The 27,062-nt window shown below is 32.4% G+C and overlaps 1 protein-coding gene and 1 long non-coding RNA gene across 5 annotated transcripts; both read left to right on the top strand.

Annotated features, from left to right (window-relative positions):
• Positions 1–6,485: 6,485 nt before the first annotated feature.
• LOC133287999 (uncharacterized) lies at positions 6,486–9,846 on the top strand. The gene is made up of 10 exons (XM_061485695.1): positions 6,486–6,522; positions 6,662–6,783; positions 6,944–6,980; positions 7,110–7,415; positions 7,513–7,754; positions 7,833–8,000; positions 8,119–8,211; positions 8,307–8,393; positions 8,496–8,780; positions 9,727–9,846. The coding sequence occupies exons 1-10, from the start codon at positions 6,486–6,488 to the stop codon at positions 9,844–9,846; spliced, it is 1,497 nt and encodes a 498-aa protein (XP_061341679.1).
• Positions 9,847–10,928: 1,082 nt separating this feature from the next.
• LOC133288002 (uncharacterized) lies at positions 10,929–17,540 on the top strand. Of its 4 annotated transcripts, none has more exons than XR_009748317.1 (8): positions 10,929–11,116; positions 11,196–11,241; positions 11,835–11,921; positions 12,660–12,861; positions 13,414–13,498; positions 13,930–15,725; positions 16,660–16,711; positions 17,293–17,540. It is a non-coding gene; the product is annotated as an uncharacterized LOC133288002 (long non-coding RNA). The 4 variants fall into 4 exon arrangements; XR_009748316.1 differs by having other exon boundaries at positions 13,918–15,725; XR_009748318.1 differs by having other exon boundaries at positions 11,835–11,855; positions 13,414–15,725.
• The last annotated feature ends 9,522 nt before the right edge of the window (positions 17,541–27,062 follow it).

The raw sequence follows: 27,062 nt of genomic DNA, 5'->3' as shown, positions 1-27,062 counted from the left end.
GAATGGAGAAAGAGGGTGAAGTTTAGATATAAAATGTTGCTGTGGTGTTAAACTATTAAAAGAAAAGGCTTATAAGAGTCAGAGAGAAAAAAAGATATGGAAGTGCTTAATAATATATGAGAGAGAGGAGGGAGAGAGGAAGAGGGGTGAGGTGGTGAAGAAGGAGAAGAAGATAGTTAGGAATAGTCGCCAAATCTCACTTTTTGTTAAATTTTTTATACAAATTACACACCAAGAATATTTTTTAGCTTACTATCACCTGTTGCAAGTGAATTTTGTGGTCAATAATTTCGTGACGCGTAATCCTATTACTAACTAAATTCGTTATCATTGGTAGTGAATTATGACACGTTAATTTTTTCTTATAAAAGTGTATCACGTGTCATAAAATCGTTGACAAACTTAATTTGCTACTAGCTGTAGTAAATTACGTCCACGTGACATTATGATAAAAAATATTATTCGAGTGATATTTAGATAAAAAAAATTTGCCAAAAAAATGACATTTTAGTGTTCCTGTAGTTACGTGAGGATCAGAAGAGATTTCTGAGAAGGTAACTGGATAAAGTTTATATTTTTATTATTTTTTGGTATGTTGAATAAAGTGTATTTTTTAGTTGTTTATTATTATATTTTTTGTGTTTTTATTTTAGGTCAAAGCTCGTGGGTTTGACTGTGTGGCGGCTGAAACACATTAATGAGATATCTTTTTCTGTTGTACTTGCAATATCATGATACAGTTTTATATCAAAAAAATTGTGCTTAAAGTCAAACCTTGAAATTATTAATCTTTTACAAACATAGCATAAAATAATTGAATAAGCTAAAAAGATTAAGCACAAAAAGCTAAGCTAATAAGAATGAGAATGATATGTATGAATTTAGTCTCCATGAATCTCGTTCAATTTTATGAAAAATGGTCATTACAAATTACAATTGGTTAGTGCTATGCTATTCTCAATAAGGTTATCGTCTCTCGGCGTTTGCATTTTCAATTTCGAAACATGAATAGCGAAAGATAGTAAAAAGAAAGAAATGAAATTTATGAGATGATAATTGGAAAAGATTTTTTTTAAGTTAACTGTATTGGAATATTAAAATGTGATAGGCTTCACGTTAGCTAATAATAGGTTAAGTGCGGAGTGTATAAATGAAAGTATCCATAAATTCAAAGTTTTATGGGACGTTTGGTACATAATTTTTTTTTTATTCAGAAAATAATTATTATCGAAATGTAATGAAAAATATATTTTACTTGAATCTTACTAAAAAGCTGGTTGATATATTCATATTTTTCTGAAAAAATTAAATTAATTTCACTGAGTTTGTATTTAGTTAGTTATGAAATATTAGTGAAAATGTGAGATTATTTTGCCAAAATAACCGCACCATATCAAGATCAATTTTATCCACATTTTCGTGCTTTAATTTTTGATTTCCTAGTCTGTCAACATTTTCACCTATTTTATGGAACTCTCATTTCTACAAAAGTTATCACACAAAAGTATTTTTAAGGAAACAAATTTGACATGGGAAGTTTTGCGATTTTAGCTACCAAACATTGCACACTTTTTTTCCTACCATGGTTTCAGGAATAAGTTGCATACTAAACGCGCTTTTAAAGTTTTAAATTGAGATGTGGTGTCGGATTTACTTGATGTATTTGATCCACTTAGCTTTCTTCATTAACTCTTTAAACCAAGTTGGTTTCCTCTCGTATCCTCACAAAGGTGACATGTGAGAATCGAATCAAGATTATTTATTTTTCACTTATTCAGCTTTCTTGTTACAAACTGAACTATCACTATTTAATTAAAAATATACAAAATTGATTTATACAAGAAAGATGGCAATGGAGAGATATCCAAAATCTGTGCTGTCAATCTAGAAGATGAGATATGACTTGAGAAGGGTGCATGGCTCTTCTAGAAGAGGGCCTACATGGAGAAAGAGAGATCCACGCGTACATACACAAAGAAACTGTCCTTCAATACTTCTTTTTTTTCTCCCAAAATATCACAGCTTTTGCTTTATGAAACTTTGACATTTCCCGAGTCCAAGCACACGCACACCCACAATTTTAAGTTACCTTCATTCAACGCAAATTAGCAGATTATTTTGTAATAGGGTTTTGTATCAATTATGTTACAGAAATGCACAGTGCACAAACAAAAAAAATATGGCCCACAAACTTTTATTTCTCTCTCCTTATCTTACATTCTCTCTTCTTTTCTCTTTGTGCAGGAAATAAATTGTACGTCATGTAACGTAACCGATGTAAAACCCTTTGTAATATCAGATTAATACATTATATATGTGAAGTAACAAAATGACAAAAGTAGGAGGTTGAATTTTTAATTTCCTGTTGTACATTATCTTTTAGTATAGTACTTGTTGGCCGCATTGTATTCTTAATAGGTTTACGTCATTATATAAAGGATTTAATTTTTCTGTCGAAAATCTGCAACCGATACAAATAAGTTCTTTGTATCGGTTGTAGATTTTTGGTATCCACTATTTAAAAAACAGATAACACGTAAAATTATTTACATAAACTTTTTAATATTTTTATAATGAATATAAATAAATTATTTATATTTATTTTTAAAATAATATTATTTTAAATTGTTAGATTAAAAAATTATAAGAAAAAAATTTATTATAATCTTGAAATAAATAATTATAAAAATACTATAATTTTTGTTTCAAAATAACATTATTTTAGAATCAAAAAATGAACCTTTTACTTAATACAAAAATGATTTTCTTTAAGTAAAATGATGTGAGAGCAACTGCAAAAAGGTTTATGTAGTTAATGCAAAACAATTTTGTCTTTTATAAGTTATTTGCTTAAAAGATGTGCTGTGTTGCATTTTCTTTTAAAACAAAAGACTTTTAGATAACTAAAAGTTTATTTCACAAAATAATTAAATTAACATAAGGGTTAAATATTTCTTATGTTATACTAAAAAAAAAATATTTCTTATGTTATAGGAGATAAATTTATCTCCTACACATAAAATTAAAAGTATTTGAGACTCATATGAGAAAAAGAAAAAGAAAAAGAAAACATGAACCTTACATACACTATAAGAAAATGTGTGTTTTGCGACAGATAATTCGCGTCAGTCAGGGTCCAACCGTCGTTGAATAAATAACAACGACGGTTACTACGACGTCTTACTGAACCATAATTGAATATCACAATTCCACGACGGATTTCAGAGTCGGTTATAAAACGACGTAGAATACCATATTCAACGACGGTTAGAACCGACTCAGAATAAGATTTCAGAGGCGGTTATAAAATGACGCAGAATATTACTATTCAACGACGGTTAGAACCGACTCAGAATAAGATTTCAGAGGCGTTTGTCAAACGACGTAGAATACGATGGTTAGAACCGACTCAGATTAATGACGGTTACAAACCGACGCAGAATTGGAAATTAAAGGCGGTTATTAACCGTCGCAATATATAAATTCCATAATGGTAGATGTTTATTATGAACAACGACACTTAGAAATATTTGAACACAGTATACATTGGAGGAATCCAATGACAACAACCACTATGCCATTGAATTTATTGTTATATTTTATTACTATTATTAATATATTTATTACATACTTTTTTATAAATTTAAATCAACCTTTTCAACTAAGTCAATGATGGGTCTAGTATTCATAACATTGGTTCAACCATAACCTTGTGGCTTTAATGTCTCTCATGTTGAATTTATCTCCTATACACATATAAAACTGTGTTGGGCCCATCTTTTCATTTTCTTTTTTTTTTCACATGATCAGCCCCATATACTTTTATATGCGTAGTAGATAATTTTACCTGTGACAATATGAGAAACACCGAACCCTAATTTTGTTGAGTATCTCTCCCCCCCCCCCCCACCCCAAAAAAAATCTCCTTGATATAATTTGGACATAAAGCACTGAAATTAAATATTGGTTGTATAATTTCTATAGTAATTGTCATAATTAATATATGGTCGGGGAAATTAGAATGCTGAAAACTTAATTGCCCTGAGCAAAATCTAGAATGTCAATGATATATATAATATAAGGAGTGGTAAATATTGATCATGGATATCAATTTTGAGAGTTTGTTCATGTCATTGCATTTGTTGAGTATCTCTTTCGCCAAAATCGCATTGTTATAATTTGGACATAAAGCACTGAAATTGAATATTGGTTACATAATTTCTATAATACTTTCCCTATTAATTAATATATGGGCCGGGGCAATTAGAATGATGAATACTTAATTGCTAGGACAAAATCCAGAGAGGCAAGTGTAGGCACAAATAATTTTTTTGAACGGTGGATGGGGTTTTCACTTTCAGAAAGACAAGGAGAAGAAATGACAACATGAAGTGGCAGAGGTGGTGTCTTTTGAGGATTTTCCTCAAGATGTCACCAATGAGGGGAGTACCACATCAACACCTGTGACTAAAGATAAAAATCAAGCCATTGCCTTTGTAGCAGCAACTGCTAGAGTTGTGAGATTTAAATGTTATAGACGCCACTCCAGCAAAGAATGTGCATCAACACTCATTCAACCATACTACAAAAGGATACCTTGTAAAGACATCCTTTGTCTTTTTTCTTTCTCTAACTACAGTAATTATTGTTATCTTTTTTTCGTCAAGTTGTTGTTCATTATTTAATATCATATTGTGCTACATCAGAATTCATTTGTTCGGTATGGGGACATAAATTTATCGCAAATTGATTATTATTTTTTATGTTAAGACATAAATTTTCTTTTCTTTTGTTATTTATATTATTTTATTTTTAATACATTTAAAACTTTTTTTTAAAAGCGCATGTGGGTGTGCACATGTGCGTGCATGTGTAGGCATAAGTGTGTGTGCGCGCGTTGGGTATGACTCATACCTAGCATTCAAATGATGACTCTTCTTGGTAAGGTGCAGAGAAAGCCAACGGGAGTCTTACTTTCCAATAAGCAGGCGGGGTCTGGGGAGCCACGCTCAGGATCGAAAAGGATAAAAATAAGATGGTAGGAAATGTAATAATATTATTTAATAGAAATTTTAATTATCAAAAACTCAAATATTTAATAAAAAAGGGATAACTTCATCTTCACCAAAAAATAATAAAAATAATAGAAATATAAAGAATAAAAAGAAGAAGAAGAAAACTAGCACTATTTTTCCAATTGCTGCTGTTTTCTTTTCTTTTTATGTAATTTTGATTCTCTCTGTAAGATTTTATCTTGTTTTCTCGAGAAACTTTTGGATCCACTCACTCATCGCGCGGTTTTTCCTATACAATTAAGTTTATGTTCTTTTCTGTTTTGTAATTTCGATTTTTGTTTTGTTAGAGTTTTGATTTGATTATTCTAATGAGCGATCATTTAGTGCTCTTCGTTGACCGTCTCCTGCGCCCTGTTCCCATTGACCCTGTCGCACAGGAGGAAGACAACGCTTCCAATTCGGGGGAGAGTGACCATATTCCCGTTCTATGTACCTTACTTTGCTTATCTTTTTTTTTGTAAATTACTTTGCTTATCTTTAAAGTTCAGTTACAACTATGTTTTTCATTTTTGGTTCTGATGATACCTAACTGGTATGCATTACGTTTTTGGTTCAATATCAATGGGTCCTTTAACTTTTCGATGAGATATTTTTTTAAAGCCCAAGAATGATTTAATATTTTTAACATTTTGCTTCAAACCTTTGGCTTAGTCAACCAAAAGCAAAAGGCCTTTATTAGTTAGACAAATGAATTATACTTATCACGTGAACTTTTAGTAAAAGTGACACAAGTCAGTATACATATTTTAGTGAGCAAAACCTGTATACATATTTTAGTAAAAGTGACACACGTGAATTTTACTTATCATGAACCTTTTTTTTACAACACTATACAAATCAAACATTATACTGGCCATAACACTCCTAAATTTAAATACAGGAATTATTTTAAATTATTATTAATATTTTATCATTAAATTCAATTTATATAATACATATATTTATTATATTTTCATATGATATTTTTAATAAAAATTTCAATTAAAAATCGAGAAATGAAGAGAAAAAAATATAACTTGTATCCATTGGTACCTAACTTGTATCCATTGAGTTTATGGTTGCAATGGTACCTAACTTGTATCCATTGATTTTATGGTTCACCATCAATGGGTCCTTTAACTTTTCGATGATATGAATTTCTTAGTGTCTTTCTTTTTCATTTATATATTTTGGGAGCTTTATTAAGTTTATTTATGTATTGTGTTTTCTATATGGGAAAAAAGTGCATGGAAGAAAGGAAGAAAGGTGCCATGTCCAAGTGGTTTCTACCTCTCCTAATGAGAGGCACCAAAAAGTGCATGCCTTACTAAACAAATACATTAATATTTAAAAAAACCAGTAAAATATTTGACTATTTTGCATTGATTTTTGGCAGAAATTAACTACTCAAGCATATAAATTTTAGTAACAATGAAGGACATTCAATTAACGAAGCCTGAAGCTGCAAGTTGCTGAGAGTATCGAAGGCCAACTACTAGTTATTCTTTTAACATCCTGACTATTTTACCCCTTTAGCATCATAGCTAGCAAGATGGATGTTTAGGCTTTCAATTTTTTTTTTTACTGTTATGTTATTGGTGCATAAGGCATACCTCGCTTGAACCAAGAAGGTGCTCCTAAGGTGCCAAGATGTGCTAATCCTTTGCTAGCGCCTTTCCTCAATGCCTTAGGCACACCTTTTGATGCCTTTGACTGCAATGCTCAAATAGTCTAGTTTTATCGTATACTATTATTATTTTGTTGCTAAAGTGCCAAGAATATATGATCGTTATGTTGTTAAAGTTGTTAATGCTTAGCTTTCCCGTAATGGTTTTCATTTTGTTGTCTGTGTTTTCATGTTGTGTTGAGATTTTATTCTATTTTTGCAGGTTCTTTGTTCCAAGTTTAATTTTTCTGAAATTGAAGGTGCATAATCTTTACTTTATATATTGTTGACTAACTTCGGACAATCTGGCATATACTTCTAATTTATACAAGTCATGTATATGTGTCTTGTTGATTTGTTTAAATTTTCAGCTTATTACTAATTTATAGGAATGCCTCGAAAGCCACGATTTAGTATGAGGCCTCTATCTACACCGGGCAATATCCCTAGTGTTTCTATAGGGACTAATTCTGAAGGTGGAGGACCACATAGTGCTCCTATTTTGACCCCAGGTCCATCTAATTTAGGCAATGGGATACAACATTCTATTGGTGAGGATGTTGACAATATGCAACCAACATGTCCTTCTCCAATGCAAGATGCTGGACCATCCCAACCACAAGAACCTGCCAATGAACACCAACCAACAGCTGCTAAGAAAAAAAACCCAACCTACTGGATAGTGAATGTCATAGGTTTGCATCTTATCTCTTAAATTATTATCCCATTAATTTATTAATTAATATATTTTTTATTTTGATATCGAATTTATGAATTCTCTCCCATGCTTAGATGATCAAGGAGTAACACGGGAGCGGCGAGTGCGAGTTCAGGATGTATATGTCCTTCCTGACAACCATAGAGTTGTCATGGAGTGGAATGAGATAGGCCAACCAATTGGCAACTCTGGTGGCCTGTATGGTTTTTTTTCAGGTGCAATTGCAGCTGATTGTAAAAATTTCCCAATCAATTATAAAAAATGGCCCCTGGTTCCAGATTATCACAAGAATATTGTTTGGGAGAAAATCCTCAAAGTATTAATCTTTTTTTTAACTACTAAATATTCTACCTTGGTGTTTATTTTCTGACTTTTCATGTATTCATTTTTTTAGGTTAAGTTTGATGTCAGCGCTGATGAGCATAGAAAATGGATCATGATGGATATTGGGAAAAAATGGAAAGACAACCGAGCAAGGTTGTGGAGCATGTTTAGAAAGAGTGGCATGACCTTTGAACAAGGTGTTGAGCATTTTCCAAGTGGTATTCCAAGAGATCAATGGGCTTCTTTTTTGCAATACAAAATGGATCGGGAAACATAGGTAACATCATATAATTATAAAAATGAAAATATGAAATGTCATTACTATTATTTTTTTATTTTTTTTTTGAATAATGCAGAAAATTGCTGAAAAAAATATTGCAAATAGGGCTAAACAATCTATCCCACATACTTTAGGTACAAAATCAATCACTAGAAAGAGAGCTGAGATGGTACTATTCTAAATTACTATAATTCATGTGTTATATGTCATTGTTCTTTTTATAATCACATGATTTTTGCTACTTTTCTTGTTTTCATTTTTTAGGAAATCACATTAGGTCACCCTATATCAAGAGCTGAAATGTATGCTGAATCCCATAAAAAGAAGGATGGCACATTCACTAACAAAGAGGCTAGTCAAAAAAAATGTAAGTACAATATTTTTTTTTTACTTGGATTATAATTCATGATGTGTTAGTATGTAATTAAATGAGGAATGCCTTCTTTTTTGTAGGATCTATTATTAGCTGGTCAAAATGATGGAAATATGACTCACGAAGAAGCATATATTCATGTTTTTGGGAAGGAGCACCTAGGACGTGTACGGGGAATGGGATTTGGTGTCTGTCCTTCCCAAATTCTTAGTTCTAGTTCTATGGGTTCCAGCTCAACAGCCACACAAAATGAAATTAAGGAGTTGAAAAAACAAATTGAAACATTGCAGGAAACAGTCGCAAACTTGGTCCGAAGCTTTGGAGGTCGAATGTCGTCTAATCTTGCACCCAATGGACCTCATCAGGTATTTTATTTTAACTGGGTTTGTTTTACACATTTGCACTCACTCGCACAACATTGGTGTAGCATCTTGTTGAATGAGCATCATGTTCTTATTAGTTTTGCCTTTTGCAAAATGGTTTGTAACCAATTTTTTTGGAACTGTTTGTTTTACACAATTGCACTCACTCGCACTTGCACTCACTGTTAATATAACATTGTGAAGTTTTTTTGGAGGTGACAGAGTACTATGGTTTTTTTGGTGTACTGTTAACCTTGATATGACTACATATGTAAGAATTGTTTCACTGTGCCATTAATGTTTGCCATCTGTGTGTTCATTATATATACCTTCAAAGAGTATCTGATGAATATAAAATCTACCTATATTTTATTCTATCTGAAACACTCTAGTCATATTTATCTCCCTCAGTTTGTAATATGCGCAAATTAATATGTGATTATATATAGCAGCCGATCACAACAATGTATATAAAATATGAATACAATCCATGTTAAACTAACTAGCCTGTATTTTGCTGAAATGAAATAATGACTTAGAATTTGTGATACCTGTTTGGAATGTTTATAGCAGTGTATATGCGGAGATAACTCATTTGGCTGATAGATTTATTTGCTTGGTTCATGTTGGTAAGATATTAGCAGAATGAAGATATAACAGGGAAAAATTAACTTTTAGGAGTGGCACTGCAATTCTAGGTCCTCGGTTGTGGTTTGTGTAACTTGTGGGTACATCAATACCTGTAAAATGCTAACACAACACATTGTGATTACAAAGTTGTCTTCCTTCAATAATGACTCATGCTATTTATGTGTAGTTAATGAAATGCAGCTTGCAAGTTATATTTGCTTTTATGGAACTTATAATTCGTTTCAATTTAAATGTTGTCGATATTTATCATTTTAAAGGTCTTATTTGTCATTAAAACGTTTTTACTTGTCATTTGTAGACTCCAGATTTGGAATCCCCCATCGGTGTCAGAAGGTCTTCATCAGCCAGCTATGATCCAAATAATTGCAGACCAACCACACAAGAACGACAAAATGAAGGATTAGAAACAACCTCTTGATGACGAATTCATGGATGAAATTTGAATTCTGGATATTTTGAAAACTTTGGGATAACATTTTGTAAATGTCTTTTGTGATCTTTAGTTTCTGTAAAGGGAACAGTACTTTGGGATGATATTTTGGGATCTTTATTTTTTGTTTAGATTACATCACTATGGGGGTCACATCTTGTTGGACTTTAAATATGACCTTTACTTTTGGTTTAGATTACAGAACGTTGGGATGATCTTTTGTTAGACTATGAAAGTAATCTATATTTTTGTGTTTAGAAGATTGTACAAAACACCAGGTTCGGTGTTTTTGAATATTTACATCACTATTATTTAAATTAAATGTTAAAAAAAAATTAATTGCCCTATTATTTAATGAGTATGTCTTTTTACGAAATGTCCTTACTATAATTTAGACATAAAGATTTATCCCAGAAATTGATTGCACATGTAAATAAAATGTCCCAGTTACTTTTCTCAAGATTTAATTGCACATTTGTATGTCAACGTGTGCGTATATGCAGGTTGCTGTATGTGGGCATGCATCAAGCATGTGAGTGTCTATTTATTTTTTAAAAGCAGAAAAATAAAATGATAGGAAAATTTTGAGTTATTTATCAATACAGATTTTTAAATATAAAAAGGTTGGAATTTTTTTTAAATGGTGCAGAAATAAAATAAATTATGAAAAAATATTAATGGTTTATATATTAGAAATTTTTTATATAAATTTTTTTATATTAAATGAAAAAACTGCAATGATTGAAACCATTGTCCATATATTTGAGCATTTTTTATTGTACATTTTTTGTTGCAAGGATCCATTCTGTATTTTATTCAAGGAATTTTTTTTATTTTTTTAGCATCATATATAATTTATTTAAAAAAATTATTTTTTATTTAAAATTAAAATTTAAAAAAATCCTCTCAATTTTTCTTTTTTAATTTTTAAAATGATACATATTTAAATATTACATATCAAAAGATCTATTAAAATATATCACTACCTTCTTATCACTTTTCGTTTTACCCGCTCCCTATTCCCTCCAACTTTTTTCCCTTTACCCGCCCTAATACTTGTTCCCTTTTCACATTACCCTAATTTCTCATTTTCCTTTTCACACTGTCATCATTTCATCAAGCACAATGTTTACTCTTTTGATCCAAAAGATACAAAGAGCCTCTTTTGTTGTTTTATCGATTACTAAACCCTCCCTCAACTTTGACTAATCATGAAAGTGGTAGCTTTGTGTTAATAGGCTGTATGCAGTTTTTGAGGGTAGCGTTCGTTCCTTTACTTTCATCAACTTGCAGCTTCTTGGGTTCAAAAGTTTATATCTGCTTCTTTCCTTTTGCAGGAAGATCTTTCAAGGAAACTGTAGAAGGAGCATGATGGAAAATTGTGTAAGTAATCTATAGTCTTATTCGAATCGAAGCAAGAAAAATATCTAAAATACATGGCAGTCCTGTCAACTTAATTTATAGAGTCAAAGGGATTCGTTTGGAAGTTTAATTCTTAAAAATGTCATAGTGATCGAAACACAAATTATGGTTCAAGTACTTATACTGATATTTATACTTTTATGGTGTAATGATCGAAACACAAATTATTTTTAATCTATTATCCTATTAAAATCTGGTAATTTTTTAAGTTATTTGACATGTTATTCAGATTCCAAGTTTGAAAAGAGACTTTGCAAAATACTAACTATTGCAGGTGCTTTACATCCTCTTTTCTCTTTGAATCTCTGGTTACCAAATTTTACAACTTATAACAATTCCAAAGATCCTTTGAATCTCTCTTTGTAATGTATGCCTTTTTTTTCTCCCCGTGTATGATTTTGTTTTTCCATCTGTCGTTATGATATGGTTTTTTGCAAACAAATATTTTTTTGGGACCATTTATACACTTCTGGAAAAAGATGTAAATGTGATTATAATTTTTATCATATTTCTCTTATATTGGTTATATTCATATTTTATTTCAACCTTTGCAGATTATTTTTCAAAGCTTGAAGGTGAGCAATCCTATAGTTCTCGGCTGGCTTATTTTGAGCTGAAAGATATATACTTCAACCTGTGAAGTATGTTTTTCTTTTTCTTCTTGTGGTGTTATTTATTTATTTATTTTGGTGTTTGAATTCAATTCTATGATAATTCAGATCTATTTTATAGAAAGGAAGGACTTTTCTTTTCTTTTCTTTTCTTTTTTTAACCTTTTTTCTATGTTTTATTTATAGACTAAATCAACTATTCTAATTAAGCTTTTCCTTTTTTACACGCTCTGCAAGCATAAATCAGAAAAAACATGTAGGCATGCACATATTTTGCTTTATTTGGGTTTTCAATACAGAGTTTCTTTATTAAATATTACTGCACTACTTAGTTGATATGAAATTGGTATTTTAAGCTAAACTTGCTTTTTTTGTCATTTTATGAGAAGGAAGCTAATCCCTTTTATTTATCTTGTCTCTCAAAAAAAGCTTTAATCATATCAGGAATTACTGTAAGTTATAAAATTATGTTAAATTAACCTCAAATAAATGAAAATAATTAAGAGAAATTCAACCAGTAATTGTTGTTTCATTACGAGTGTATCAAATTGTGGGTTCAATAATACAACATTTCTTGTTGATAAAATAACATACAATGTTTATATGTTCTCTGAGGTCGTATGACTTTAATTTTGATTGCCTCGCAATGAATATTATTTATTGCTTCAAGCGCGCGTGCACACACACACACATATATATATATATATATCTATCATTATATATCTCAATTGCTTATTAAATAACTTTCATATTCTTGTCATATTTTAGAAGCAACTCCTTTCACTAGAATTTTGAGATTTTCAAAGTTATGGTGCACTGTCACTCAACCTAATGGGATAATAAAGGCAGATGCTATTGAACTGGTGTCGTGGCCGAAAACAGAGGTATAGAAGTAACGCGTGACTCCTAGTCTCTCCAAGCATTCAAAAGAAGAGAGAGAGGTACTTAACCTCTTAAAATGGTGGGCAAGGTACAGTTTACAGGAAGCTGCATAAGATCCTCTACTTTCCAGATAATCAGTTACTTATTTTGTTCATGCATAATGCATTATTTTATTTTTTTTAAATTTTCTCCTAATCGCCGTATGAGGTATATCATTTATTATTTGATAGACGAAACAATAAATTAAATTAATAAACTTTAGAAAAAAATAGCTTAGGAAATAAAGTCGTCCTATTTATTTTGTAGTTGTTTTACTGGCACACTCCCAAAATATCAATCTTACATATTCATTGTGAACTTTTCCTCAGGATTTATTCCGAGATACTTTTCTGTTACTGGAGCAATGAAACAAGTTGTTGTTCATCATAGGACTATTCCTTATAGAAAAATGAAACATATTTTTTGCTTATATATAATCCTAATTAATTGTAGTAGCCTAGTTTAGAGAAATAAAATTATATGGCTCTTACTATTCAATAAGACATTTATGTCCTGATATTTTTTTAAAGCTATAAACTATGGTACTGTTATATGAATACAATAACATTTTTTGCCATTCTTTTTTCTTTATTTTGTGCAGGAGCCTGCAGTACTAAGCAAGCAAAACATCCTCTCTCTCTTTTTTTTACTTAATCTTGTGACAGTGACTAGTCCGTGAGAGAAAGGTAAACTAAATGGATCAGAACATGATGCATTATAAGTTCACTATACTACAAATTTTTAATTTATTTTATATCTCATAATTGTTAATATTATTAATTATTGGTGTTATATGTTCTCATCCTTAACTGATAATTGCTTGGATGCAATACTAAGTTCATTTGAATTGGATATTTTATGCCATCAACTTTGCTTTTGGTCTTGGTCAATGAGTCTGTGTGATGAAAGATTGAACTCTCTGATTGCTAGGGAATGGAATTTAAATGAAAAAACTTTAAAGATATTATTAAGAAGGTCTATTCATGCTAGTATATAAATTTGTATCCAGATATGTCTTTTTTTATTTGGTAATCTTATCCAGATATGTCTTTACTTCTAGTGTTAATGGTTCTTCCGGAGTTATTAAAACTATGTTTGCGAAAAGTGTGTTTTTCAGAAAGAAGATTACAAAGCAATGGACAAATCTTGGATAACAATGCCACAAAATACATCTATGTATGTGGAGGGAGTTCGGGGATTTATTAACTTTGCATTCCAAAATTGTGGTGTTGAAGGTGAAATAATATGCCCTTGTCCGGTATGTGGATTTAGAAAGTGGCAGCCAAGAGATGTTGTCTATGATCATTTAATTTGCAAACAATTCCCCAGAGGATACACTTTTTGGTTCTACCATGGCGAGTCAAGGATGGAGGAAAATAGTAATATCAATGCCACACATTTTCCAGATGTGGAACAAAACAACTTGGTTGATGAAGATCCAATACAAAACATGATAAATGATGCATTTGGAGTTGATATCTTGCATGAGAATGAGCATAACTTTGACACAAATGAAGACATTGCACAAGATGGTGGAACCACATCAAATGAAGATAAATATTTCTTTGAACTAGCAAAAGATGGAGAACAACCTCTGTATGAAGGATGTAAGAAATATTCAAAGCTTTCTTTTATGTTGAAGTTATATCACATCAAATGCTATTGTGGGATGACTGACAAGGCTGTTACAATGATGTTGGAGCTACTACAAGATGCATTTGAAAATACCAATTTGCCAACTTCATTCTATGAGGCAAAGAAAACTATTTCAAAGTTGGGTTTAGACTATGAAAAGATACATGCTTGTCCAATTTGGTACATTTGGAACTAGAAGTTATTCAAGTAATAGTGATAGTCAAATGAGGTTTGGAGATGTCTTGTACTATGGCAAACTGATGGACATTATAGAGATCAATTATAATTGCTTATTCACAGTTACTTTGTTCAAGTGTCAATGGGCTAATACCATTAATCCTAAAGGCATCAAAAAAGACAATCTGGGATTTACTTCAATTAATTTCACAAGACTAATACATACAGATGAACATGAAGATGATGAGCCATACATCAAAGCATCTGAAGCTCAAATGGTTTATTTTGTGGATGATGAGAAAGAAAAAGGTTGGAGCATACCTATTCATTTGAAACCAAGAGATTTGTACGACATGGGTGAAGATGAAGAAGACATTATGCCATCCATTGAGTCATTTCCATCCCAAAACTTGGAACAAATATTGTCTGGTGATGCTATGCATATTCAGTTAACAAGACCTAATGTAGATGATGACAATCACACTTTGACCGTTAATGAACATGACAATGATTAAAGTGGTGTACTGAATGACATGAGCAATGCAGGCTAGATTGGATAATTTGTATTTTGAAACCTAATTTGTATTTTGAAACCAAATGTAATAGGATTATGCAATTTTGTCTCACATTTGATAAATTGTTGATTGATGCAATTTTTGTTTTTCTTAATTTATTCATGGTTAATTCATGCCTAATATTGCTCTCCCTTTGTAAGTTATCAACAATGTTTTATGAATTCATTATGTGCTTCAATTGATTAGTTGTTTTGAGTATTTGTACTTATTGTCATTGAGTATTTGGATTTATAGGGATGCCTCGGAAACCATGATTCATTATGAGGCCTCAATCTACACCAGGCAATATCCTTAATTGTTTCTCCAGGGACTAATACTGAAAGTGGAGCAGCACATAGTTCTCTTATTTTGACACTAAGTCCATCTAATTTAGGCAACGAATTACAACATTCAGCAAATAGATGCACACGTATGTAATTTTAACTGCTTTGTTTTCTCTTATTTTGTTTTTCAGATTAACCAGGTTCAATTTCAGCACAACGTTGAGAAAAAGAGCGCTTTCGCACTAGGACTTCTTGCCATCAAGGTAATTTGGTTTTTCTATTATTGCTATTTTAGAATCATTATGTATTTTATACCTTGTATTTTGCATTTTTTTTAATTTCTAAATGTTCCTTAGTGTTTTGCATGTTCTCAACTATATTTTGATGTTTAATATGATTTTGCAAACTGAGATTAAGATTATATTTCGATACCAATTATTTGTAATATTTTAGTGGAAGATTTCTTTTATGTTGAATTTGCTTCTTTAATGTTAATAAGTTTGTGTAATTTGTAATGTTATTAATTATTTGTTATTGGAGTATTTTTGTATCATTAAATCCATTGAACACTTTGTATCTGTGATTAGTAATCTTATGCTATTGTTCCTAATTAGAGGCTTAATGGTCTATTGGTGCTGACAATTCAATAATGAATATCTCATAGAACAGAGATGAAAATTGCCTTGTGATCCGAGCTTTAAACCCAGAGAAGTCTATTGCTATGTAAAATAATTGAAGCAATGCAAATAAAGTTGTTTCACCTAATATTGTATATTTTTTTGCTCTACTGATTCGTTGACCATGGTGTCTACATGACTCTTCCATGGCTAAAGTTTTTTTGCTCTACTGATTCTTTTCATGTTACTTGCTGGCACGACATGGCATAGAGCAAGAGATTTATAAATGTATGTGAATGTGACGTGTGTGATGGTGATTGCAGAGAAGAGAGTTGAGAGTAAAAAGTTGTAGTCTATCTCCTTCCTAGCCTTCTTGTTCGTAACCTTTGCCATGCCTGCAAACACATTTCTTTTATTTATTCTTTTGTCCATTGTCGAATTACCAACCATTTTTGTTTTTGTTTTTTGTCTTAAAGTTTGGCATTATTTATTTTATTATTGATAGTGTGTAACTAAAAAATTAACATGTTGGTTTTTGTTTTTTATGAAATGCTACTCATATGGCTTGTGGTTTCTACAGATTCATTTATTGAGGAGTCATTAGTGGACTTAATGGATGAGGAGAGTTTCAGGTAGGACATTCATAGAATTATGCATATTCCTCTTGATATTCCAAGATAGATTATAAATAGCAATAAAGCTGTTCAATAACATAGAAGCAACATTAGGGATATCCATTTTGCATTTAAGCATCACCGAACAACATAGGTGACTAAGTTTAGGTAACAGTACTAGTCATATGATATTCACAATTTTATATATGTGTGTGTGTGTGTGTGCGCGCGCGCGCGCTAGTTACATGTAGCTGTGGTCGCATTATTTTTAAAATAGTGTTTTAAGCTATTATATGTTTAGGTTGTTGATATTCAGACGTATTCAAATAAAATTATAACACATATCTATTATATGTATTATTTTATTATATTCTATCTTTTAGTTAAGTTTTGCTTTCCAAGTAGGTTCCATCTATTGGAAAATAATTGCTTTCATATTGAAGTGATAAAAACCACATGTCGTAGCTGTCAGCAACAATGTTGTCTTTGTGTGTGGATTGATTGATCTAAATCCCAAAAATATGAAAATCTTCTCAATAATAATTTTCCTTATATGTGCTCAATAATGATAATATTTTGTCTTTATTTGTAATTTGTAGGCTCTCATGTTTGGAATCCTCCATTGGTATCAGAAATTCTTCACCAAATATTAACATATCATCCACACAACAAGGTCAAAATGAAAGATTAGCATCTCCTCTTGATGACTTTTTTCATGGATGATATTTAAATTCTAGAAATTTTGAAAACTTCAGAATGACATTTTATTGGAAATTTTTTTTGTGATCTTTAATTTCTGTTTAGGTTACAGTATTTTGGGATCTTTATTTTCTGTTTAGATTATAGCACTATGAGAATACATTTTGTTGGACTCTTTTGATATTTGCTTTTGGTTTAGATTACAATACTTTGGGATGATATTTTGTTACACTCTTTTGTAATCTATACTTTTTGTTTAGATGATTGTACTCAAAACATCAAGTTTGATGTTTTTGAACATTATGAAAAATGATTTATGAAAAAAATAAAAAAATATTATGATAAATGACATTTTTATGAATATGTCATCGTGGTTTCATTGTTAGTAAATAAACTTAACATATATTTCAATAAATTATGTATGAAAATAATATTATATATTTGATTAAATTTATAAAATACAAAATATCTCAATAATAAAACAATAACAAATAACGATTATTCAAATTTAAAAAATTGGATTTTTGAAATATTTCATACACAAAAAATTGATTAATTTTTTTCGGAATTATCAAATAAAATCATAAAAAATAATTATATAATTTTTTTAATAAAATTAACAAAAATTTAAAATTAATTTTTATATTATTATTTAGAGGTGGTTATAAACCGCCTCCGAAAGTAAAATACAAAGACGGTTTTAAACCGACTCGAAATACCTCATCACTTAATTAAAGGCAGTGACAAACCGCCTCCAAAAGAAAACATAGAGGCGGTTCAGAACCAACTCAAAAACCATGTAACTTATTCCGAGGCGGTTAGGAACCGCCTCTAAAAGTAAGACATGATAAATTCGATGATCATTATGTGGCGGTCAAATCGCCTTCGTAACCGTCGTTATATTGCTCACGACGGTCGTTCCAGCAGTTCATTTTGACCGTCGTTGATTCCTGCCCGACGATTTATTTGGCGACGGTTGGTTAACCGCCGTACTTCGATTTTAGCGACGGTTGTAACTGCGCCAAATAGAATTGAACCGCCGCAAAATACTCCTTCTCTTGTAGTGATACTTTTTTTTTGGTGAAAGAAAGGGCTTAACAGCCCAAGAAACCACTAGACAATATAAACGTTCCTAGTACTAGTAACAGAACAAATATCAGCAAAAAATAAACAGCTAAGTCCAGGAGGGACATGACTAAACTCCTTATAGATAGAGTTCTGGCTGGGGTAAATCAAATGGTTGGCAAGCCAATCAGCACATTGATTTCCTTCACGGTGGATGTGTTGAGCCTTGAGATCCCAATCTTTGTTCATCCAAGTCCGAATGCGAGTAACAATATGCGACTCTCGGACATCATTACCTTTACTGGTAAGCAGCGTGATCACCGAAGTGGAGTCACTCTCAATAATAAGTTTTCGAAACCCTTTATTCCAAGCAAATTCCAAACCTTTCAAAATACCCCATAATTCTGCTGTAAAAGATGAAGCAATACCCACATGATAAGCAAAACCCCCTAGCCATTGGCCATCAAATCCTCTACATAATCCTCCGCATGCAGCTACTCCTGGAGAACCTTTGGCTGCACCATCTGTGTTTAATTTTATCCATCCATGATCTGGTGGCTGCCATGCAATATGTATCTGAGATAACATTCCTGCCTTCTTCGTGATACCTTTATCACCAAAAGCTTGCTCGATATCCATAGCCATGCATTGCACTTTACGCACAATAAGAGAATCAGTAGATCCTTCCTTCCCATGATAAACAACATTTCTATCATTCCACAGCTCCCAACAAGTTAAAATAAGTATAGTAACCCAATTCAGACTTATGGGTCCTGACCTGTCATTACATATGTTGGAAGACACCCAATCCAAATCATAGAAAGACGTTTGTCTCCTGGACAAAAGCAATTTATCCCACACTGTTTTTGCCACCACACAGTCTCTCAATACATGAAACTCCGTCTCATATGCGCTAAGACAACGAGAACAAACAGGATTCGCGTCTGACCACTTAGCATCCCAAGCACTAGTTGGCAGTCTACGATGCAGACATTTCCACATGAAGATCTTCACCCTCTCTGGACCCTTCCAATGCCAAAGGGCATTCCACACATGATCTGGAATAATTTGATTTACAATGGGAAAACGTTTCTGTAAAAGTACCTGATAGGCATCCTTAACTGTTATGGAACCATGACCACTAATACTCCATCTTTCTACGTCTGATCCGTCATTTACTGCAAGAGGGAGGAAACCAGTCACTATCTCTAAGATGTTATGCGGCAGACAAGATTGTAGCATATTCACATCCCAGCAGCCATTTATATCAAGAACTTCATTAGCTTTCTTAGCTAGATCATGCCCACTAAGCTCCTTCATGCAAACATTTACTAAGGGACCCACATTAGGAATCCAGGGATCTGTCCAAAAGTTGACTGAAGTTCCATCACCAAGTTCCCATACGACATAATCTTTTAAATCCAACCACACCTTACAAATACTCCCTCAAAGGAGCGAATCGCCGGTTCTACTGGTAAACATATCCAGCTGATTTCTTCTACCATTGTATTTAGCTTTTAGAACCCGCACCCAAAGCGCATCATGATCTGTTTTTATAAGCCAAGCTAGCTTACCCAAAAAAGCATCGTTCATGAGATCAAGACATTTAACTCCAAGACCTCTCTTATTCTTTGATTGCACTAAAGTACTCCACCCGATCAAAGCATTCCCTATTTTTTGATCAGATCCATTCCAAATAAACTGACGTTGTACCTTTTCCACCTCATAACAAATGGATTTAGGCAACTTAGTACTTTGTATTTGGAAGAAAGGTACAATTGAAACTGAAGCTTTGCTCAACGTAATCCTACCTGCCATAGAGAGGCACTGAGCTTGCCAACCTTGAATTTTTGACTTAACCTTATCAACAATATCATTGAATAAGGCTTTGGAGACTCTTCCATGTTGCATCATCGTTCCAAGGTAGCGACCCAGATTCCTGGTCCTTTTGAAACCACCCAAACTCGCAATCTTATCTGCTTTGAAATCATCAACATTCTTAGAGAAGTATATGCTGGTTTTGGCTAAGCTCACACGAAGACCAGACATTAAAGCAAACTCATTCAAAAGATGGACAATCACACCCATTTGAGCTTCACTAGCCTCCGCAAACAACATCAAGTCATCAGCAAAAATTAAATGAGAAATCTCAGGACCTCCTTTGCCAACCCTTATTGGATTCCACTCCCCTTTACCAACAGCATTTGCAATCATATGAGAGAGTTTTTCAATTCCAAGCACAAACAAAAAGGGAGATATGGGATCACCTTGCCGCACACCTCTAGATGGTTGAAACTCTGGCGTTAACTCACCATTCCACAGCAAGCTAATATTTGGCGTTGTAACAGCAGCCATGACAATATTTAAAAAATTACCTGGCAATTTTATTTCTGACAAAACCTCTCTAAGGAAGCCCCAGCTAATTCGGTCATAAGCCTTTTCTAGGTCCACTTTAATAGCCATGAAGCCTTTCCTACCTCTCATTCGATGCATAGTGTGAACGAGCTCTTGAGCAACAATAATATTATCCTGAATATGCCGTTTCGGAATGAAGCTAGCTTGGTATGGAGAAATGATCCTCTCCATTATTGGTTTCAGCTTATTAACAACAATTTTACTGAGCACTTTGTATAGAACTGAGCAGAGAGATATAGGGCGCATGTGATTCATTATAGTAGGCGCTGGAATTTTGGGGATCAGAACTAAGAGAGTTGAATTAATTCTCTTAATGTCCACTGGATTCTGCCACAAATAACAGATCTCTTGACAAACTTGCTCCTTGATTCTATCCCAATTATGCTGGAAAAAAGTTGCTTGAAATCCATCAGCTCCTGGAGCTTTAAAGGATCCCATATCAAAAACAGCACGACGAATATCTTTCATGGAAGGTGGCTTTTTAAGATCCTGCAAAGTATCATGTGCTATTACTGGCCACCACTCCTCAGTTGCAATCCATTTCCGATTGGAATCCTCCTCTTTGAAAAGTTTCAAATAGAAATTACGAGCCAAATCTTGAAGAGCCCTTAGATCTGAGATCCATGTTTGAGTATCATTCTTCAACCTCAGAATTTTGTTGGTGTTCCTACGGATGATTGTATTCAGATGATAGAACCTAGTATTCCTATCACCATCAACAATCCATTTTTCCCTAGACTTCTGGAACCACAACAACTCTTCTTGCTCTAGAATACTAGATAGCTCTTCTTGTAACTTGTTTTCCTTCATAGCCAGGTAATGAGATTCCTTTGTCATTCTTTGTTGCTGAACACGATCTATTGACTTAATGATACCCTTTTTTCTAAGCCAAATATTCCCAAAAACATTGGCGTTCCATTGTTTTAAAGGAGGGATCAACCTCTTGAGCATATTACTACACGTATCATTATACCGCCAATATTCATCAAGGAACAAGTTGATCATTGGATGTTGCTGCCATGCTGCTACAAATCTAAATGGTCTTGCCCCTAACTGAGCATGAGTAGCATGCAGCTCCACTAAAAGAGGATTGTGATCGGATTGAATCCTAGGAAGCACCCGAACATTTGCATCTGTGTATTTCAATCTCCAAGCTTCATTGGCACATACTCGATCAAGTCGCTTAAAAATACGATCCAAATGTCCCCACTTAGGACCTTGCCAAGTAAAGAAAGCACCAGCTCCACCCAAATCTATTACTTTACAATCATCTAAAACTTCAGCAAATTTTTGACATTTTGTTATATCTACAGTAGCCCCACCTTTCTTCTCTGATGAATGTGCAATCTCATTGAAATCACCACCCATAATCCAAGGATCCGCTACCTGAGAGCTCAGTCTTCTAAGATCTTGCCATAATGAATTTCTCTTCTCTTCACGGGGGCTGGCATAAATAGCTGTAAGAAAGGTGAATAGTTCCCCATTTTTAAGAATTTTAACATGGACAAACTGACTAGATTGCTCAATAGTCTCCACTCTGAAGAAATGAGAGCACCAAAATAACCAAATACCACCAGAAAATCCTTGGGCCTCTTCAACAACTATTTTATCATAACCTAGGTTTTTTGCTAATTTTGCAGCTCGTTCACCAGAAGCCCTATGTTCAAAAATTGCCACCAACTTGATATTATGTTTCTGCACAAGGACTTTAAGGGTACGAGAGCTAACTGCACCTCAACAATTCCATAGAAGGACTGACATTAAGACATGTGTTTTGAATCATTGATCACTGGAACCTCTAAACGCTCCATCATCTCATCTGTATTTAAGCTATTATTCTCTAATGAAACCATATCAATATCTGTCACATTTTGAATCTGCCCTTGATTAGAAATAGGGTCTGGCGGTCTTGGTGGATGAGCCAAAAGCATATTGATTGTAGTTGCATCATTATGATCGACTAACATATGGCTAGCCTCCAAGGTTCCCTTTCTACTAGTCTCACTTCGCACAGGGTTCTGCAGGATTTTTACCGATGATGCTTGCGTCATTTCTCTCCCAGTGGTTTGCTGCTGCCTTCGTTGATGAGTCGCAATTTGTTCCCTGATGACCGTTTTTTTTAATTGCTCATTATCAATTGGATCCTCAGCCATGTACAGCTGTCCATCATCAATTTTTTTCCATGCAAGTTTATACTGAGTTTCCGTTTTCCACAACGACCGTTTTCCCCTTATTATTGCTGTCATTATTGCTGCTATTAATCACCGGATTACTTGCCTGATTTTCATGCGCAGAAATATGATTTTCGTTTCCTTGAATTTCTCCAATCATAGATGTGGAGCCTCCTGATTGTAATCCGTTATTTGTCTGCATGGACGATAAATTAGAAATTTATCTCCTATAAAATGAAAAATATTAAACTCATTATTTTTTTGATGAAATTATTTATAATTATTTGTTTGTAGTCGGTAGAGTAGTGCACCCAATATATTTTCAGAAATTAGTTAATAATTTTATTCTGTATTAATAACTTCTAAGTAATAATAAATTTCTGTTTAAAATCCATTAGCTGAAAATGCAAATGAGAATGCAAATTTATGTTTAGCTGTTGCTATTTAAAAAAGATGCAATAAATGAGAATGGAAATATATAAAAGAAGAAGAGGAAAATATAAAAGAAATTTTGTTCGATTGGGTTTTCATCAGAACATACGTAGCTAGCTACGTGTTTAAGCTATTTTCGAAAGAGAAGAATAAAAAGTTTAAAAGATAATTGTTAATTTCTTATTTATTGTGTACTAAAGAAGAAAAAAATTAGACATACTCCATAAAGGTAATTCTTTAAACATTTAGCTCTCGATAAATTAAAAAGTTAACAAAAAAATAAGAGCGAAATAATTTAGAAAAACAATTGTTGGCTGCGTTGGAGAAAATGTGATCTAATTCGGTCAACAATCGTGATTTAATAATTTTAATGATAATTACATTAAGAAATAGTCATCATACTTTGTGGAAATACTATCATATTAATACTTTTGTTATTTTGGTTTTTCTCTGGCGTAAAATAAGTACACTTGTTTTATTTTTTTGGTAAACAAATAAGTACACTTTTTAATATTTGATGTATTGGGAATGATAATTATTTTTTTGGAAATATTTCAATCGGTTCATTGCTTCGCAACTAATCCGATTCGGAGCTGATCCAGAATTAAGACTTTAAACCTCTCCAAAAAGTGTTGGGGATGATAATTAATAAAAAGATATAAGGAGAAAAAAAATTGGTATATTAATCATCAAACTGAATTATGCGAAACTCATTTCATACCCTAATATTATTATTCAATATCAGTATCAATTATATTTAATTATGCATCACTATTATTGGGGTGTTTTCCCATTCTTAATGTCTTCAAATACGAAGCCAGTCTTCCTATATATAATAGTTCAACTTAACTCTTCCAATTTTTATGCATGTGCCCTGCTTAACATAACAACACTAAAATCCATGCTGGAGATCAATTAGAAACGTCGCTTCAGATAGTGATAGTCAAATTAATGGTTAGTTTAGTCTCGTGCTGGCGTAGCCCATAGAATAGAGCACAACTTCAATTACGTAAAATAGGTTAACACAAAATTTGAGGTGAAAGAAACAAAGTTAATTTTAATTAATATATATTTCGAACACAATAAATTAATAAAAGTAAGAATTTAAAGCAGAATGACCTGTGGGAAATTGAGAGAGCACTTAGATGGTGCCCTCTGTTTTGTTACATCCTAGTAGATTTTCGTTAGAATTTGATTTGAACAAAATGATATTTAATTCTATGAAATCCCAATCGGGTCAAGCGAGAGCGTTCCCTGTAATTTATGTCTCAATATTAATATCTGACCTAATCCATCTACTTAAAAAAAAAATCTAACCTATTCTTCTTCCAGAAACTGTATGGCGGACTGGCGGTCAAGATCAACCCAACCTCCAAATTAAATTACAAATAAATAAAATCAATAATTAAGATTTGATGTAAAACTTCTTATTCATACAAATTCAAAAAATATGTAAATAGGAGAAAAATGAAAACTTAGGCCTGCACCATATGAGAGAGGTCAACCATGCCTGCGAGATCATAAAAATTGGCCATGGCATTTTAACTTAGCTAGATGCTCTTTTGGGTTCGAGTGATTGAAAACAAAAATTACATAGGGAACAACTTTCTCTTTTGGATTACTTGTTTTCCATTTTCCATTTTCCAAAGTCTGTCTAGGAATTTATGTCCCACGAGCCCCTTTTAGCCTGAATTTTTCATTCTCATCCTTTGTTTTCACATGGATTTTGGGTCGTTGATAATTTGCTGCTCTATTTTTAATAATGTATACTATTGATGTATCTTATCAGTTTTGGGCTTCATTTGTTTTCTGGCTTCTTTTCATTCTTACCAAGTTTTGGGCTTTTATTTGTCTTAACCATTTTTCTTTTCCAGGAGCTCATATTTGAAAGCGGGCCTAGCCCCTTCTTCGAGAGCCTGCACCCCACAGTGTCAAATCGTTGAGATCGGACCAAATAATTATTTAGGATGAGTTTTATGGATATTGAAAATTAGTATAAATAAGCGGATTAAAGATAACATTAAAAATCAAATGTGGTAGTTCAGTTGGCGTATGTGAGCTAAGCAGATGGGGTGAGAGCATGTGTTCGAATCTCCCAGTACCACCTTTGGAAGGGGTTTAAAACCTTAATCCTGAACTCGTTCCGAATTGGAATATTTCCAAAAAAATAAGATAATATTAAAAGAAATGAAATTATCTTATATACATATATAAAAGTGTGTGAAATCTATATTTTTTGTTTCTTTTTCCTTCAAATGGTCCTACACGGGTCACACACATTTTTATGTGTGTGTAGAAAATAATTTTATTTTCTACAAGATGAATAATATTAATCCTATAAATAAATATATAGTATAATACAGTATAAGTGGTTGTTTTTAAAAAATAATTTTTTGTCTTATTGACTATTTGATAATATTGATCATCATGAACATCTCAAGCCATTATTATTTTACCACAATATTCCTTTATTAATTTTTTTTATAGGGCTATCACTGATTTCACCTATCTTTATTGACGTAAGATTTTTGGATCTCTAGCATGGTTTATTTTTTTTCCAATTTAATGACGTTAATTATCAATTTTTAGAAGAAGAAAAAAAAAACAAACATCTTTTCTAATGCTACCGAAACTAAAAAAATTAAGAGATTCAAAGTCCACTGTTATATATATTAGAGTAAATACCATTTTTGTCCTCAGCAAATTTTACGATGTCTGCTTTAGTTCCTAGCAAATAAAAAAGCTCATCGTGGTCCTTAAGAAATTCAAAATGAACCTATTTTAGTCCTTTTAGGACTAATATGGGTCTTTTTTAAATTTGTGAGGGACCACAATTTCAACTAAATGAGTCCATTTTGAATTTCTTAGAGACGACGATAGACCTTTTTATTTGCTAGGGACTAAAACGAGCATCGTGAAATTTGCTGAGAACAAAAAGAGTATTTACTCTGTATATTATAGAATCCTCAAAATAGCCACGTGCTACTAGTTTTGTCTTCTTTTTTTCTTTTGGAAATATACTAGCTTTGTCTTTGTTCGGTACTAGAAACACACTGTGCCACTCTTTGGCATATTTCTGAACTCATTACTATATACGCCTGCATTTCCATAATTTTAACAACTTTATTATTTTATACACAGTATCCCGACCCCGAATCTATATTGGAATGAAAATCTATGCCCAGTTATACTTTACACATTACACAAACTTCGAATTAGACCACCACAATCGTTGTAACATCACCAAAAGTCACCTTCTTCGCATTATTGTTTATACAAATTTATTATTATATACACAGTATCCAGTGCACGAAACTGTAGTAAATGAATTATTTCGCCTATGATATATCAAAGCTTACCTTTCATGCCCGGTCCCATCTCTCCAAATTCAAAACATCTCCATCATTTTTGCCCAAACCATGGGATTGCTCACATTATATTTTCAACATAAATTTTATATCATTTGAGTTCTTATATACTGAAATTTCAAAAAATTTGACGTGTCATATTTGACATTTTTCGACATTTTGACATTTTCCAACACTCCAACATGTGTTGCAGAGACTCAGAAATGATTCAAATGTTGC

This window comes from Gastrolobium bilobum, unplaced genomic scaffold (genome assembly GCF_033153095.1).
Source record: "Gastrolobium bilobum isolate Gb01-03AN ecotype WA unplaced genomic scaffold, APGP_CSIRO_Gbil_v1 utg5808, whole genome shotgun sequence".
Classification (NCBI taxonomy): Eukaryota; Viridiplantae; Streptophyta; class Magnoliopsida; order Fabales; family Fabaceae; genus Gastrolobium; species Gastrolobium bilobum.
The sequence above is the reverse complement of the archived record's forward strand: the minus strand, read 5'-3'. Positions and strand labels throughout refer to the sequence as shown.